General features: G+C 55.0%; 7 protein-coding genes across 7 annotated transcripts; 5 read left to right on the top strand and 2 right to left on the bottom strand.

Annotated features, from left to right (window-relative positions):
- Positions 1–2,319: 2,319 nt before the first annotated feature.
- PG986_012530 (uncharacterized protein) lies at positions 2,320–5,355 on the top strand (the record flags this gene model as incomplete). The annotated part of the gene is made up of 4 exons (XM_066848752.1): positions 2,320–2,496; positions 2,610–3,150; positions 3,207–3,945; positions 4,014–5,355. 4 exons carry the CDS (start codon positions 2,320–2,322, stop codon positions 5,353–5,355), a joined length of 2,799 nt encoding a protein of 932 aa, XP_066695448.1.
- Positions 5,356–6,277: 922 nt separating this feature from the next.
- PG986_012529 (uncharacterized protein) lies at positions 6,278–8,359 on the top strand (the record flags this gene model as incomplete). The annotated part of the gene is made up of 2 exons (XM_066848751.1): positions 6,278–7,560; positions 7,648–8,359. 2 exons carry the CDS (start codon positions 6,278–6,280, stop codon positions 8,357–8,359), a joined length of 1,995 nt encoding a protein of 664 aa, XP_066695447.1.
- Positions 8,360–8,858: 499 nt separating this feature from the next.
- PG986_012528 (uncharacterized protein) lies at positions 8,859–9,564 on the top strand (the record flags this gene model as incomplete). Its single annotated transcript, XM_066848750.1, has 3 exons — positions 8,859–8,962; positions 9,049–9,165; positions 9,231–9,564. 3 exons carry the CDS (start codon positions 8,859–8,861, stop codon positions 9,562–9,564), a joined length of 555 nt encoding a protein of 184 aa, XP_066695446.1.
- Positions 9,565–9,840: 276 nt separating this feature from the next.
- On the bottom strand, positions 9,841–10,713 carry PG986_012527 (uncharacterized protein; the record flags this gene model as incomplete). The annotated part of the gene is made up of 4 exons (XM_066848749.1): positions 9,841–10,179; positions 10,291–10,380; positions 10,447–10,590; positions 10,642–10,713. The coding sequence occupies 4 exons, from the start codon at positions 10,711–10,713 to the stop codon at positions 9,841–9,843; spliced, it is 645 nt and encodes a 214-aa protein (XP_066695445.1).
- A 1,246-nt stretch (positions 10,714–11,959) lies between these two features.
- PG986_012526 (FAD binding domain-containing protein) lies at positions 11,960–14,112 on the top strand (the record flags this gene model as incomplete). Its single annotated transcript, XM_066848748.1, has 4 exons — positions 11,960–12,041; positions 12,109–12,487; positions 12,587–13,342; positions 13,392–14,112. The coding sequence occupies 4 exons, from the start codon at positions 11,960–11,962 to the stop codon at positions 14,110–14,112; spliced, it is 1,938 nt and encodes a 645-aa protein (XP_066695444.1).
- A 1,043-nt stretch (positions 14,113–15,155) lies between these two features.
- PG986_012525 (uncharacterized protein) lies at positions 15,156–15,491 on the top strand (the record flags this gene model as incomplete). Its single annotated transcript, XM_066848747.1, has 2 exons — positions 15,156–15,224; positions 15,294–15,491. 2 exons carry the CDS (start codon positions 15,156–15,158, stop codon positions 15,489–15,491), a joined length of 267 nt encoding a protein of 88 aa, XP_066695443.1.
- A 583-nt stretch (positions 15,492–16,074) lies between these two features.
- PG986_012524 (uncharacterized protein) lies at positions 16,075–16,752 on the bottom strand (the record flags this gene model as incomplete). The annotated part of the gene is made up of 1 exon (XM_066848746.1): positions 16,075–16,752. The coding sequence occupies one exon, from the start codon at positions 16,750–16,752 to the stop codon at positions 16,075–16,077; it is 678 nt and encodes a 225-aa protein (XP_066695442.1).
- Between the last annotated feature and the right edge of the window lie 234 nt (positions 16,753–16,986).

The raw sequence follows: 16,986 nt of genomic DNA, 5'->3' as shown, positions 1-16,986 counted from the left end.
GCATCGAGACAACGTAGTACGCGTCCTGTTTGATGCACACTGAGAGTGATTATATCCTGGCCAAGCTCTCTTCTCATGACTGTACTGCCTAGCGATATGCGAATATAGATACATATATCGTATCTTGTCACGCTCAGTAATGGCAAAGACGGGGCGATTAATTCTTCTTCTACCATACATATATTTCTCATCACCAGGACCTTGGGCGAGGCAGGCGAAGCAGAAAAACGCAAAGCACATGCAGCCGGATCTGGGTAGCCTCTGGCTATCGGCAGTTGTTCCGACCAATTCATCGAGTCCTACCTGAGGGACATGAAGACCTCAACGATTCACTTTATGTCCGAACAATCTCGAGATCTGGCCATGATGGAAGAGACCCCTTGGGAAAATGGCCCCAAGGGCAGGTCACTCACTTTCCGAATCTGGCAGTTTCATGTTGCGAGATCGTGTTAGAAGCATTTGCTAGCGCACTTTTGCCGTAGTTTGACATGTTCTCCCAGGCGCTTCTAAGATCTATCGGGCTAGCCAGGTGGAACTGCTCTAACCCCTCATGAGGCCGGTACCAAAGCAATACGAGCTGAGGATATGTGCGCATCAAGTACCTCCCACCTCCTGTGGTCTCCTCCCGACCTGTCGGGCTCATTGCGCCATTACGCCATCGCGCTAGCAACAGCCAAAAAAGAAAGATGAAGTGATCAGAAGAATATCAAACCGTTCCCATATCTGGGATTCATAGATCTCCATGCCAGGCGATTGGGTGCAGAGGTGGGGAGAATCCACGCAAGTCACAGGATACATATGAATGCCGGGTTCACAATGGCAGAGTGTCCATTGGATTTACTGGAATTGTAGCTGGATTGAGTTCCGAAACCGCCCAAATTAGCGGCTCCGGCGATGAAGCTATCGTCGACTACGACTTCGCGCCAACAAAAAAAAAAAAACCAAAAAAAAAAAAAAACAGCGAGGATTTGCCGGGCTGCGTGCGGACAGGCCGGGCGTGAACGAAAGGGCCTGGCGGGTTGAGTCGCTTGACAGCTTGGGAAATCGTCTCATGTGCTTGGGAAATTTATTCCCAACTTGCAATAATCTCTAGTTCACCCATAGTGTAGGCTGTGGAGAGGTCCAATGTGACTAGTGTATCGACCAACGGTGAAGCAGCCTCGTCGCAGATAATCAAAAAGGACAAGAAATCCTGAAGGCGCCGAGTACTCGATGTTGTCACCTCGAGCTCGGTACGTCCGAGCATGAACAACTGCTGGGTTGATACCTGTCTTTGTTTGTTGAAAATGGAGTTCTGACAGACCCCTAAGGCCCCGCTAGACTCCCGCGCCACGCAGCATTTGCAGGCAGGGAAGGCTCCTAACGAACTGCGGCCTGCCGCATCTTAACACGCCCTCTACCCAGATCGAGTAAGGGAGCAAAGATGAAACGCGGCAAGGGCAGACAGACAGTTGGGAGAAAGCGTCGGGCCCTAAAGGGAAAAGGGAAAGAAGAAAAAGAGGAAACGAAACAGCATACAAGTGACCGCATGTCGCCATGTCCACTTACGCACATACTTACGGCTGGACTCACAATCTAAAAGAGCCCCATCCAAACGCAGGAGTAAAGGGGAGTACGGGAACGGGAACCTGAATGCCCAAAAAGTCGCTTGGGGAGGGAGGGGCTTGGAACCTGGAACCAATGGATTTCTTTCTAGAAGGTCTACAACCACTGTATCCGCGTCCAACTTAGCGCTGTGCCGTCAAACGTCAAATCCATTCATGTTCCTCTCCGCCAAGTCGATGCTCAAACTGGCCTGACCGGCAGTGCAAAAGTCATGCCCCATGGCCTGTGGTCTTCTTGGTTGGATGATGCGACGATGAAATCGGCCTGGTGCCCTAGTTTGCCCATCTTTTATTTTCAAAACAACCGTGTCTCCTTCAAGACAAGACAACTTGAACCGCCCCTCCGCACGTGGGGCCTTGATCGACAACCTTATTGCACGTCCTATTGCCAGCGTATTGCCCGCCCGACTAGAACCTTGGAAGCTTCCATTGACAGGGGATAGCCAGCAGTAGCAAAATAGGTACATACATGCTCGCCCAGCCAGCCGGCCCTGCCCTGCCGTAGGTACAGTTGCACTGCAACAGCAGCGCGGGACGTAGATAACGATATCCCCCGCGTATTCTATCCCATCCATCGCATCGCATGCTCAACACCCCCCAATCCAGTCCAGCTGATGCAACCTCGCAGCGACACCACACTCTCTCTACCTCTCGCTCCCTTTTCGACCGCGTGCGACGACCTCATCCGATATACCACTAGAGCACAAGCACACAGATGGACGCCTCCGATGTGTTCCGCCATATCGAGGGCCTAGGAACATACCAACCGAGATTCCCGCAAGGCTACCACCCGCCCGGCCGCCCGGCCATTGCTATTCGGGATGAACACGTGGAGGAAGATGGCTCACATCGCATCGCGCACACTCTAACGGCATGTTGCCGTTGTCGTCAGGTACGTGCCGTCCTTCTCCAACGCAAGGGAACTTGCATGAACTGCCAGGTTTTTGTTTGCGACATTTCCGTTCCAGCACCCGCCCTGCTGACTTGTCCCTTTGCATTATGTAGAGAAAGACGCGATGCGACCCGACGCTGCCCCGCTGCCTCCCATGCGAACGCTCCGGATCTGTTTGCGAATACTTCGACACCACCAAGGGCAAGAAGATCAGCCGGTACTATGTCGTCAAGCTCCAAGCACGTGTGCGGGCTCTCGAAGCCGAGCTCGGCCAGTACACGGACGAGGATAGTTTCCCTCAAAACAACGACGACATTGTCGGCCCCGGAGGCTTGGTTCGATTGAACGAGACAGACGAGACCCCCCGCTACCTCGGACCCTCGAGTGGAATAGCCATGACGCGGATCCTGATGGAAGAAGCCAAGCGCTACACGGACTCTCAGCACATCTCACAGCTCATACCCGAAGTTCGAGGGCGGCGTCAAGCGGCAGTCGGCGGCCCAGGTCATATGGGCCTACGGTCGCAATCCTTCAGCATACCGCCCCCGATGATGTCGAGGAAGAAGAGCTATCCCATGATCAGTGCTTTCCCGGCAGATAGTCTTCCCAGCCGGGCCATTGCAGACAAACTGGTCGAAGTGTACTGCCAGCGTGGTACGGCAGCTCGTACAACTATTCTCTGCAGGAACACTGCTAATACGTGAAATTAGGGCAAATCCTGACACCGACTCTTCATGAAAACAGGCTAGCCAGCGACCTTGACGACGTGTACAATGGAAGCCAGGACGCATACCAGCATTTCGTGATTGGGATGGTCATGGCCATCAGCATGCAGAAGCTCGATACCGGCTACGCAGGGCTTGCTGATAGTTACTACCTCGCTTCTATGCAGCGTTTTGAGGAAGTCGTCCGCCCAAAAGACCTGAAAACAATCCAGTGCCTTGCTTTGATAGGGCAGTACTCACTGTTGACCCCAACTCGGACCTCGGTTTACTACATCATCGGTCTAGCAACGCGCATATGTCAACAGCTAGGTCTAGCAGATGAAAAGACAATAGCCATGGGCACCGAGGACCCCCTCACGCTGGATATGCGTAGGCGATTGAGCTGGACCATCACAGCGTTCGAGTTCGGGCTGGCCTCGAGCATGGGCCGGCCAAACGGCTTTGCCAAGAGCGACGATATTGTTGATGTGAAGTTCTTTGAGAGCGCCAAAGACGAAAACATAACCGAACATGGCATATTGCAAGGCCCGGCCGACGAAAAGAAGCTGATAGCGATACATTTCTGTAAGATGAGGTTGTGTCAGTCAGAAATCAACCGAGTCTTGTACGAGAAGAAGCAACCAGAACCCAGGGACGAGCGCCATCCCTGGTTTGCGGCAATGGAGACCAAACTGGACCAGTGGCTCGACGCCTCCCCAGCAAGTCCCGCTTGGTGTAAGCCATGGTTAGTATCTTACCTCAACCACCAGCATTGCCCTGCTTGACAGTCCAGCATCGCTAACCACCGTACAGGTTTACCGGCAAATACCATACCATGGTCATCTCACTTCACAGGCCGTCGCCTCAGGTACCCAAGCCGTCCAGTAGGTCAGCCGTCAAGTGTTTCGACTCTGCCGCGTTCATCATCGACCTATCCAGCAAGCAAATGATGGCGGCTGCAGTCGACATCACATGGGTATTTGTCTTCACCTTATACATGGCACTCAACACCCTACTTTGGAGTGTTGCTGCTTACCCCGATGTCCGCGGCGCGCACTCTCGGGACGAAGTCGAAGAGCTTGTCAACGTGGCTCTTGATATCCTGGACCAGTGCGCAGATCGTTGGCCCGGAATAAAGCCTGCATCTGAACTCTATTCCACGTTCTCGAAAGCGTGCCTTCGGAGTTATGAGGCAAGACACACCCCCGTGCTGTCAGTCTCCAGTACTTTTGGAACACCATCATCACAGCAAGACATGAACTCGCCATCAGCCTCTGACAACTCCAGTGCGACGACCGTGTCTAGGCAAGGTCCCACAAATGGAGCGCCTGCTTTCAACCCTCCGCAGTTCGGCTACGTATTTAATACCGCGCCGGAGCCAGTCAGTTTCGACAACCCTTTTGCTGGCCAGCCAACTTTCCGCTCCAACTCCATCTTCCATAACCCGGCTCCCAGTGATCCTTCTGGTCGACGCTTCAGCTATTTCCCTCCAGAGTTCACCCAATCGAACGAGAATCTGTTACTTGAGGAATCCACACCTCCTGAGTCGGACACCAACGCATCTCCTCCTCTGTTGTCACCACCAAATCATCTCCCAACCCCGCCTGAGTCGGTCCAACCGGGTGCTAGCGCTACCCCTACCATGTCAACACCTATGTTGCCCGCGTCTGCCATGGCCACACCGAACTTGACACACGCGTCCCCTGTCAATCTGCCACAGAACCACGCAATGGGCCATCCTCAACAACAACAGCAGCAACAACGGAATCCAGCGGCTTTTGCTATACCTCCCCTACCACCTAATCACCACCCTCAAGGTCAAAGGCCACTGCCACAAACGACGACCGTTAACGATTGGTTCAATCCACCGCCACCGTTTATTTCACCCTACACTTTTGGCGCGATTCACCACGAATACTGGGCACCTTCGAACAACCCGAATGGTCTCGGCGTTATGGGGCTAGGCGACACACAGATGCATGGCATGCCACCAGAGCGACAAGGCAGCCTAAGCCACGCTCAGCAGGCGGAGTTAATGGGTGTTTTGGAGAACGAAGGAATGACGGACATTGACACATATCTTAGCCTCGGGGGAATGGGCTACGGCACTGATATGAGGAGCAACGGGACAACAGGTATGAACTGGGCTGGCTAGTGAACGACCCCTTGGTTGGGTTGTTTTGTTTGCGCCTGTTTAGGCGGAAACGTGGGCGCCGGCGCAAGGTCACGAATCGTTACGACCCCCCTTCTTCGGACATTATTTCTTTGGGCTTTGGGGTTACGTAGATACCATTTGTCTCGTTATTTCCGTGCGAATCTGTGCCTGGAGGATTCTCCTTGGATATTTGAATCGAAATACTTGGATTATCCTGATAGCTGATAATAGCATTGCCAATCCTGGCGCTTATCCCTTCCTGCTCACCTCCACTGGTGGTTTTGATCAATGTATGATACGTGAGCCTCAGGGAATAAACAAGCCACCACCTTTCTGAACACACGACTTCTAGAACTCGCCATTATCGATGGTGAGTCCCCCCCTCCATAAGGTAGCAACGGTATCTTCTGGGTAAGCTAACGAATGAACTATGTGCTCGTTTCTAACCTTGGCGACAAGGCGTCGCGTCTGCCACCAACACCCAATGCAATGGAACGGTCTTGGACCTGACCCCGCTTGGTGTTGGTTCAAGATGACTCTTTCCCCTCGACGTGGTTGCATTGCGTTGCCTAGGCGAGAGCCGCGCCCACTTGCGCTGTTCGCATATCAAGTGTCGCTATTGGGGCTGAGGCTTATTTGGGGCACACGAGCAATGCAGCGCTAACCTGGTTATTCTGATGTGAGGAGTGATGACGACCCCTGGTCCTCTTGGTCCTTCTTGGCCCTAAGACTGGGGCGCTCCTCGCCCAATAGGGGGCCTGTGTAGGTCTGTCCCGACTCCAAATAGGCACGGCAAAAAGCGGATGGACAACTCTCCGCTTACATATTATAAATGATTGCGAGGCCCCCCGTGGGGGGTGGGTTTGCCCACCACCATTACATTTTCGTACTATATGTGACAAGCACTCGATCTTGTCTCAACATGGCCACCAGACCTCATGACGATGGCACCAGTGGCAAAGGTGACGATCCGACGGCGGCGGAATTGTCGTTTCTGACTCAAAAGTACGAGGAGGAAAAGGCGAAGCGCATCCGCCCGGATGGTAGCGCGCAGTACGACGAGTTCGAAGCCTGCGCGAACGACCGGCTGAGGCACCTCGCCGACGACCCCTGGGTGGATCATGGTACGCTCAACGCGCAGCCTCCCAACCTCGTGGACGGCCAGCATGTCAAGGTGTTCTCGCTGGGCGCTGGCATCGGCGGCCTTGTGTATGCGACGCATCTCCTTGAGACGGGCGCTTTCGTTCCCGAGGATATCCGGCTCGTGGATGTGGCTGGCGGATTCGGCGGGACTTGGTACTGGAACCGGTTCCCCGGGCTCGCGTGCGATATTGAGGCTTCTATCTACCTGCCGTGGTTGGAGAGGACGGGGTACGTTCCCAAGCATCGATATGCGTACGGTGAGGATATCCGGCGCTACCTCGAGAGCGTGGCGGAGAGGTGGGGGTTGGACAGCAAAGGAGTCTTCCGCACCCGCGTCGACAGGCTGACCTGGGACGAAGACCGGCGGTGCTGGGTCATTGCACTGGAGCAATGTCGCGGACCGAAAGTGAAGGACTCCATTCGTCTTACCGTCACGGCGCAGTACGTCATCCTCGCCAACGGCATCCTCAACCACCCCAAGGCGCCCAAAATTGAGGGCCTCGACAATTTCAAGGGCGCCATGATGCACGCGAGCCGCTGGGATTACAGCATCTCGGGCGGTTCGCCCACGGACCCCAGCCTGACGAAACTCAAGGGCAAGAAGGTCGGCATCATCGGGACCGGCGCCACCGGCGTCCAGTGCATGCCCGAGGTCGCCAAGTGGGCGAGCGAGGTGTACGTGTTCCAGCGCACGCCGTGCACCGTCGACGCGCGCGACCAGCGCGAGATGACGGCCGAGGCGTGGGCCAAGGTGACGGAAGACGGCCAGAAGCCCGGGTGGTGGACGCGGCGCAACATCAACTGGATCGACGCCGTCGTGGGCGCAGAGCCCGAGGTGGACCTCGTGGACGACGGCTGGACCAAGGCGCCGACCATGAGCATGGCTGCCGGGGCGCGACACCAGCCGCTCCGGCCGGAGGACGTGCCGGGGCATATTGAGCGGATGTTGGCGAAGGACGTGCCGCGGTCTAATCGGATACGGCAGCGGGTGGTGGATCTTGTCACCAAGGACCAGGAGACGGTCGAGGCGCTCAAGCCTTGGTACCCGACTTGGTGCAAGAGGTATGTCTATCCCCCTTTTCTCCTCCCCTCTCTACCCAATCCACCATACTGACCCTTGCTTCTTTCTTTCTTTCTCTCTTTATCCAGGCCCTGCTTCCACGACACCTACCTCCAAACCTTCAACCAGCCCCACGTAACCCTCGTCCCCACCGAGTCCCACGGCCTGCACCGCGCCACCCCCGCCGGCCTCGTGACGAAAGGCCGCGAGTACCCGCTCGACGTCCTCGTCTTCGCGACGGGCTACCGGAGCCCCGCCCACGCCCTCGCGGAGCCGAGCGCCATGTCCAACGCGCCCGTCGCCGGCCGCGGCGGGCGCGCGCTCGCGGCCAAGTGGCGCGAGGACGGGCCCGGGTCGCTGCACGGCCTGTTCACGCGCGGGTTTCCCAACCTGCTGCTCACGGGGCCCGCGCAGCAGGGCATCTCGGGGAATATCACGTACATGTACGACGTGGCGGCGCGGCATGCGGCCTACGTGCTTGCCGAGGCCGAGAAGAAGAAGAAGGAGGAGGAGGGACGCGAGGAAGACAGGGTCGTTATTGAGCCGTCCAAGGAGGCGGAGGAGGGGTATGTGAACCGCCTCCTCTCGCATGTCGCTTTTCTCGCGCCCGTAAGTCTCTGTCTGCCCAGTTATCGGAATGATGAGGGCGCCGTTCACGTCGGCGACGATGCTGTCAAGGCTGCTAAGACGGCGGTTTACCCCTTGGGCATCAACGCATGGACAGAGTTCCTGGAGGAGTGGAGGAGTACTGGGCGACTCGAGGGATTGGAGATCACTACTGGGGAAGCTGCGTCGTCTTGAGACTACTAAGCTCTGAGGTTATCATTTATCATTAACTTATATACCATCTTGAGGCCATATCTGTTTATGAATCGTAGGGCAAAAGTCGATTCTGGCTTCCACCGTACGTGGGGTCAAATGCGGGTTTGTTATCAGCGGTAAATCTCATAATCCAAGAGAATCATACGATAACTACGACCCACCAGGACACTAATAAGTTGCAACGAAGAGGAACGATTGGAACGACATGCTCTTATCTTCCACGATGTAGCCAGTGCTTATGTTTGGCCATGTCAGCCTAGCCCTGCTGAGCGACGATCGTCAGCTTCCATACGGGATAACATAAGCAGCAGCCGCAGCTGCGGGGCTATGACTCATTTGTCAAGCAAGAAGTCTGACATGCGACGTCCCTGTCAGCAAGCCCAAGCTCTGGAAGAGGAACAAGAGAAAAAAAGTCATAAAGGCCAACGACAGTCACAAGATTGAATTCGCCAGTTTCGTATTTATTCCATAACTGAAGATGGCCGACCCATCTCCGCGGTTCTATCTGGAGCCCCTGTCGGAGGCGAAGCACGCCCAGGGCGTCTACGACCACTGGAGCGATCCGGCCAATATCAAAGGAACGTGAGTGAGGACAGCTCGGCAATGTACCACGTACATGATGTATATCCGTTTGTTTACTGACTACATTTCGGACGCGGGGGCAATAGAAGCATGGAAAAAGCACCGACCCTAGAGGTGACCCGCACCATGATCCGCGATCGCGCCTACGGCGCCAAGCCCGGCATCGTGAACTTTGCCATCATGGTCGGGCCCGAGTCTCCGCTGTATGGGCTAGCGACCGCCGCCGTCCCCAATGATGACTCGCCTCAGCAACAGCAGGGGGGCCGAGGGAAGAGACCAACCCGCCAAAGTTGATCGGCGTCGCCGGCGTCCTCCGCGTAGCGCCCGAGGAGGCCGGCTGGTGGGTGGCCGGTCTCTGCCGGGGCCTTGGCGTCGCCACCGAGGCTGTCGGACTCATGCTGGAGAAGTACTGGGAGACGAAGCCGGCGGCGGCGGAGGTGATAGCATTCATCCAGGAGGGCAATGTCCCGAGCGAGCGGGTCGCGGCCAAGGCGGGGTTCGTCCGGGTCATGGAGCGGACGATGATCAAGGGGTCGACGTTGCCCAACGGTCAGGTGATGAAGTCTGATTGTGGTGTTTGGGTTGCCAAGAGGCCAGTGTAGAGGGGAACATGGGCCAACAGGGAACGGATTTGCTGATGTCTCGGAGGTTCTGATAGATTTGGGGGGGATCCAAATGGATACGCGGCATTGTTTGTCACATATTCCAGCCACTCTCCGGTCAACGTGATATATGTTATGTGTTTGTGACGTGACGATGATGGGTATCAGTCCTCTTCTACCTGGCTATCGACCTAGTTAACATTGCATCATGTCCACTTAATACATAAACCGTGACGTGGCTGTCCTATCCCACGCTTCCTCAACACGCCGTCCAACCTAGCACTGGGACGCCTCGACCACGACGAGAAAGTCGTGATCGGGCACGATATCCTCCTCCTGCCCGTGCACGTTGTCGGTCGATCCATTCTCCTCGCTGGTGCACTGCGCCAAGATGTCCTGGGCGTAGTCGGCAAACACGCTGCACTGGGTCTCGTAGTATTTGGGGCCCTTGTTGCACCACTTGATGGCGCTGTTCCACTCGCAGCTGATCTGGCCGCAGTGGGTGCCGTCGCTGCCGCCGTGGTCGCCGCAGATGGCGTCGCCCAAGCCCCGGAGGTAGTTGATGTCGTCTTGGATCTTGCTGGCCCGGGCGAAGTTGATGCGTGGGTCGAGGCACTGTCGGTGTATCTATATATGGAGAACATGTCTTCGGTTAAAATGGGAGCAAACAGATATGAGGCAATCACCGGTCAGAATAGGTGGCGTCTGGGATGGGAGTAGGCTTACGTCTAGCTGGTTGTGGGCCACGGTGTTGGCTGGGGGGACGGGAGTGAACTTGAAGTCGGGCTTGATGGCCTGGATCTGCTTCATGACCGACTACATCCCGACAGTCAGCATCAACAAGTTTCCTGGTCGGAATCTACGGCAGGGTATTTCCGTTACCTGGAGAGTGCCGTTGAATTCCATGATGGGACCGCCCTCCTCGATGGCGAGCTTGAACAGGATTCCTCGACTGTCGCCATTGCCAATACCTCTCTTGACGAGACTGGATTGACCTCTCTTGCCGTTGGGCAGCGAAGCTGCCTCCTGCCATATGTGTCAGCAAAGCCTAATAAAATGGGGTTCAGGAGAACGCACGACGCCAAGTGCGGCAAAGGCGCAGCAGAAGAGAGCCCAGAGAAGGGCAAAGTTGATGATCTTGGAAAGCATCTTGCCTATAGACGTATGGGTCTTTGGAGTCCTGGGAGTTTGGTGAAAGTCGGTTTTATTGACGGGAGGTTGATGGGTAATGAAAGTGGTGTGGGTGAAAATGCAGGATGGAGTTTATATTTGAACCCGGGGAAATACAGCTGGTAAATACACGAATAGTGACTTCCTAAATAGCTTTCTTGCTCTTTACGAAACTGCCCATTCATTCCACGTCGTGCTTGCAACAGGAGGTTGATTACTCGGTCACGGTTTCCCTAGCCCTGTATTGTATTCAAGATCACAAGTCGTCACTTCCAGATGGATCAATGACTCGAGCCATGGTACGTGGCACAGTAATCGGCTGGTGCGAGTAGGTTCCAAGCCCAAGTGCACACGAAGCTTCACGCGGGTAGCATTCTGACCGGTCATGAGTATTATCTTGTGTGTGTTTTTTTCGATAGTCTGTTGTTTTCAGGGTTTCGTGCCATTGCAACCACTCGCCAATGCGTGCTACGCCCAGATGTATCATGCCAATAGAGCAGCATCAAAACACGCCAAACTCTGTATGACCGGTGTTATATTCGCAGAAGCCACCACTGTTATTGTTTATTAATCCGAACTAGTCAGTAATACGGAATTCCAACGGCAGAAAGAACTACGGCATCGACAAGCGAACAGCATTTTTACTTGCATGGCCGGCTCGAGCTACGGGAATGGTCTTTCTCGCAAAGGCTTCGTTCGGGCCGTTGGACGAAAGCAGCGGCCATAACATGTGACATTTCTTTGCAGGAAGTCGTTGTGATTTCGATCGACATTGGAGATCCCGTTTTCGAGCTCTCGCGATTTTTGCTGTTCCATCCGGGATAATTGGTTTAAATTGGCTGTGCAACCCACGGCTGCCCAGAACAGTGTAGGCATCCCGCGTGTGCATGCTTGGGTGGTATACACCCCCGCAAATATATGCATGTCGACGGAATCGTCGAAATAGGGTTAGCACCACTGTCGTGACAGAACGCCGGGTACCGCACCGGGAACCGGGGATGCAACGTTGACATCCTGGTACCTGTCGGTTGTGCATTAGCCTGCAAGAAAAGAATGGAGCTTTCCCTGCCGGGGTCAGGGGGAGCGTTGTACGGCACAGCATATCCCAACATGCCACCAAGTGATCAATCTGCATATATATAGTGGTAACAGTGCGCGCGATGATCATTACTCGTGCCTCCCTTGGGCACGCCACTCGTTGTTGCTGATCTGCCGCTCGCTCACTATGACTCGCATTAGCCGAACGGTGCTCCCTGCTCTAGGGCTCTTCTCGTCCCTCCAGAACAGCGTAGTTGGCCAACTGTTACGTAAGTGATCTTCGATCTACTATGCTTTGCTCTCCAAGCACCATACTGACCGACTGGGTCCTTCTAGCTGCTGCTGCCAAGGTCAAGCTTGGACTCGCTGCCGAGACCCTGAGCGGCTCCTGGGCCTCAGGGGACGCTGCATCCTTGCAACTCACAGATGCTGTTCTGCAGGACCTGGCGGAGGCAAACGCCGACCTTGACGTCGACTTGTCGTTGTTCGGCTTCCCCGAGAACGGGACGGAACACCGGAAATTCCCGGCCTGCAAAACCTATCCCGGCGACGAGCTCTGGCCTTCGGCGTCCGAGTGGGACGCCTTCGATCAACTGACCGGCGGGGCACTGATCAAGACCGTCCCGATCGGTGCCGCCTGCTATCCCGGCCATGAGGCGTACGACGCAGCGAAATGTCAAGAGATCCTCGACGGTTGGCATGACTCGGAAGTTCAGTGAGTATTTAGTCGCCACGCTCGTCACCACATGAATCCACGATGATGCAGCACATGCAGCCCCCATTACAAACAACAACGGCTAATCTCTACTTCCAGCGTTCGTGATCCAACCTCGGTCATGATCCCCCTTCTCCAAGGCCAGACGTGCATGCCCCAGAATGGCGGCAACGCCAACAGCACCTGCGAGATAGGCGGGTTCCCGGAGTACGCGGTGAACGTCTCCACCGTGGCGCAGATCCAGCTGGCCGTCAACTTCGCGCGCAACACCAACATGCGATTGGTTGTACACAACACGGGCCACGATTTCTTCGGGAAGTCGATGGGTTCTGGATCGCTGTCAATCTGGACGCACCACCTCAAGAGTTCCGAGTTTGTCGAGGAGTTCAAGACGCCATCATACACGGGACCTGCGCTCAAAGTCGGCTCAGGAATCCAAATTCACGACCTGTACGATCTGACTCGAGAACTCGGCTACACTGCTGTCGGCGGCGAGTGCAAGGGCGTCGGCGCCACCGGTGGCTACATGGCCGGCGGCGGCCACGGACCCCTAATTTCCAAGTACGGAATGGGTTCCGACTCCGTCCTCAGCGTCGACGTCGTGCTGCCCGATGGCCGTTTTGTGACCGCGGATGAGACCCAAAACACGGATCTGTTCTGGGCACTTCGCGGTGGCGGCGGCTCGACCTTCGGCGTAGTTACGGGCATGGTGCTCAAGCTGCACCCGGCCTCGAGCTTCTCGGGGGTCACGTTCGAGCTGGCCAGCGGCCCGGGCACCGAGAACAGCAACGAGGTCTACTGGCAAGCCATGTACGCCTACTGGCGCAAGTTCCCGTCCTACGCCGCGCGGCACACGTACGGCTACTCCATCATGTTCCCCCACCGAGACCGGCTTCACTTGGAGCATGCTCCCCTGGGTCGTCCCCGGCATGCCGCTCGCCGAGTTCAAGGACATGGTCGCGCCCCTTTTCGCCGAGTGGACCGCGCTGGGTCTGAACTTCACCCCGGAATACTTCGAGCACGACAACTTCTACGACACGTGGAAAACACACTTTCCCACCGAGAACGTCGCGGTCGACCGGGTGCGCACCGCGTCCCGCCTGTTCCCCAAGAAGAACTGGGACGACGACGCTCTGCTGAACGCGACCATGGGCGCCGTCCGCAGCATCATCGAGGAAGGGTCCGCGCTCGTGCAGTACAACATCCAGGGCCTCGCGCCCGAGGGCACGCCCGAGAGCGCGGTCAACCCGGCGTGGCGCGAGGCTGTCTGGTTCGGCATTATCGGGTACGCGTGGAGCGAGGACACGACGCCGGACGAGGTCGAGGCGGGGAACCGCAAGATTTCGCGGGACTGGATGGAGAGGCTGCGGAAGGTCACGCCGGGGGGAGGGGGGTATCTGAACGAGGGAGATGTGATGGAGCCTAATCCTGGCCAGGCGTTTTACGGTTCCAACTACGAGCGGCTTCTGGAGATCAAGAGGGGAGGTCGATCCTTCGGATGTGTTTTGGGCGCCTACTGCGGTGGGATCGGAGGGTTGGTATATCACGCGCCAGGAGGACTGGTTGACGATGGAGACGGGGAGGCTTTGTCGCAAGTAAGGGGCTCATGGCCGAAATGTCCGTAGTAGTCGTATCGCAATCAACGAGCTCTCTTAGCAAGGCCTGCATGTCCGTTCTCGCATATGCCGCCTACCGCTTCTCCGTTTAAAACACCATGTCGTCTTTGATCAGACTTGTGCTCTGTGTGACCAAGAGTATTTGAGGTCAGCTGCATCAGTTGAGGTATGTAGATTGGCCCCCATAACCATTAATATTAGTATGTACAATGATGTGGCTCTATATAAGTACCTTAAAATATAAACAGGGAAGTATTATGGTGAAGATTTGCACTCGTCGTATGTAATAAAACGCGAGTTCAAAATATTAATCAACTTCAGAATATACACGGCCCGCCCCCATATACTGCCATACACCCCTGTACCTTGCGATTGATGAATCTCGAAGACCCGTCTCTATCCCTAACCAGAAGAAAGGTGTTCGCGGGCTGTTTCTCCGTCCATCGTTCCATGAATGTGCGCTTCATTCATCAAGGTATAGTAGAATCTCGCATCATTGCGCCGATCGTCATTCCATCTGGCCGCTACAATTTCTTTCTTGGAGGCAGTGTCAGTCCTCTACGCAGGATTCACGACACAGATCAAATCTAAAGAGCGAAGATGTATCACGAGGTTTCTGAGTTGGCAATACAAATCAAGAAATGACCATACCTTCGCTTAGACAAAGTCACTAAGCGAAACTCCCTCCTGGATGTCAACATCACGTGTGGTGAATGCCGAAGCCTTTCACAAAGGTTACTGTAGTTGCTGCCATACATCTCACGTCTGATTGTAGTACAGTGATTCCTTATAACGATCAATAATCTAGAGAGGTTTAAGAGGAGATCATTCGGTTGGAGATGGAGTAAAAAGATCACTGGTGTAAAGCTTGAGTTGGTATTAATCCGAGCTCTCCGCGACACCAAGGACAGAGAAGGAGGTAAGGTGTTGTGTATAAAACCCGAGTGACTGCCTCTTCGACTTGAGACATCAGGTTTATCTTCATATCAACATAGCCCTCTCTACCAAATCTCTCCTCGCTAGATCTTACAGTCGAACCCATCATTACAACGATGTACTTCGTGACAAAGCTTGCCTTCGTTGCTGGGATGGCTGCCTCTATCAGTCAAGGCGCTGTGGTTGTAAGCTTGTTTATCAGTTTTCCTAAAGGTTCTTTGTGCATGCGAATCGAAACTGACTAGTTGGCCTAGTCTCCTCGAACCAGCGAAACTCCACTCGCTCCGCTCCCTGATCTAATGAGGGCCGAACACAACTACGGTTTCGCCAGCGTCGACCTGGACGGCATCTACCGCTCCTACCACGCTGACGGCACAGTGGTGGACGCTGCGCGTCTAGCCCGCGCCCAACTAGAGACGTACTTCGCCGCTCTCGAGAGGTTCGCGGGCTGAGGCGGAGCGCGCTCACTTCGCCAGCGTCGACGGCTGCCACATCTCAATTCTGGGGGTCGGCAATGGATTCCTAAATCGTAGCCTGTTTGGTATACAGAGCTGGCCGGCGGAGTGCTGGAAGGTTACGTGGCAGGCTTAGTCCAGGGCTTTCGCATGCATAGTGTTATCCTCGCATTCAAAGTCGGGTTCAGATTGTGGCAAACGGGTGAATAGGGAGTATCGACCTCATGGGGGTGGGAAAGAGTGTCAACTTAGGCAGAAAGCTGGAAGGGAAGAGAAATGGAGGGTATAGCTGGTTCAAGTCGACCGTCTGGGTGATCTGCCTCGATTGACCGTTATTGCAGGCAGGCAGGCAGGCAGGCATGCAGGCAGGCAGGCAGGCGCTGCAGAGCGAGAAGCAACGACATGGTTAGGGGCTGGTAGCCTTTGTCACTGGCCTATCTATTCTGTGAACATTAGATGCGAAAGGGAGGAACTGGAAAAACAATAAAAGACTAACCTTTATATATATGGAATCACGCCTATAGACGTTATTAGCTCCGTATGCTAACAAATTACCATCATTCTACGTCGTTATACCCAGCTAAATTCTAATCCCGGCGAAGGACAAGAACAATTGCCAGGCTCCAAGATACTCTAGCCTAGCCTTGTAGCAGCCGAGAACCTCCGCGTCCATGGCCAGCATGTGCAGAAGCTGGAGGCGATGTTCATCCTGCTCGCATTTGGCAAGGAAGATAGCGTCCTCGATGAGACTCAACCTGTATACGGCCGTCACCCAGCTCGCGAACTGCTCGGTCATGCCCTCCATACTTACCCGATCACTGGCCAAACGTATCTGACGGTCGACCCAGCTCTCCGCTAGCTCGGCTTGTTGTTCCTCTATACTGGCAACAGCCCATGTCTCCATCCAGCTGGTCAGCGAGGCGACCGTAGCCACCGGGGCATGACCAGGCGCATCTATCATCCCGCGGAACTGTACTAGCAATGCCTCAGTGAATATGGGCTGCTCAAACCTGCCAGCGGCTCGGTTTGATGCCACGCTTGCTTTCGCCCTGTGGAACAACCAACTTTCCATGCTGGAACAGGTTGGGCAGAAGGGACAAGTGAACTCGGGAACAAATTTGGCCCGGACCTCCTTGCAGAACCCGAAGGCACCTTCGGCTCTCGCCTGCTCGCAGGTTTCTCGGTCGTACGACGGCATTTCCTTGATACAATGACCAAAGACCACGCACGCCGCGTATCGCTTGATCATGAAACACATGATGACGAGACGGTAACAATACCTCCCCCCTCTGTGGATATCAGACAAAACAAGTCGGCGGCGTTTTGTACAACGAGAACAAGTTAGCAATGCCAGGCAGGTTGCTGGAAAGGAGACAGTGCCACATTGTGTCAGGTTTTCGTTACCATTCGGCCATGGAGGCTGTTGGTATACAATCTCTGTTGTATATATACAAATATGTTCTTTGTATATACAACATGATAAAGACCAGTT

This window comes from Apiospora aurea (assembly GCF_038362705.1).
Source record: "Apiospora aurea strain CBS 24483 chromosome Unknown utg000008l_segment0_segment0, whole genome shotgun sequence".
Classification (NCBI taxonomy): domain Eukaryota; kingdom Fungi; phylum Ascomycota; class Sordariomycetes; order Amphisphaeriales; family Apiosporaceae; genus Apiospora; species Apiospora aurea.
Note: the sequence above shows the minus strand (reverse complement) of the source record. Positions and strands in the feature narration are given on the sequence as shown.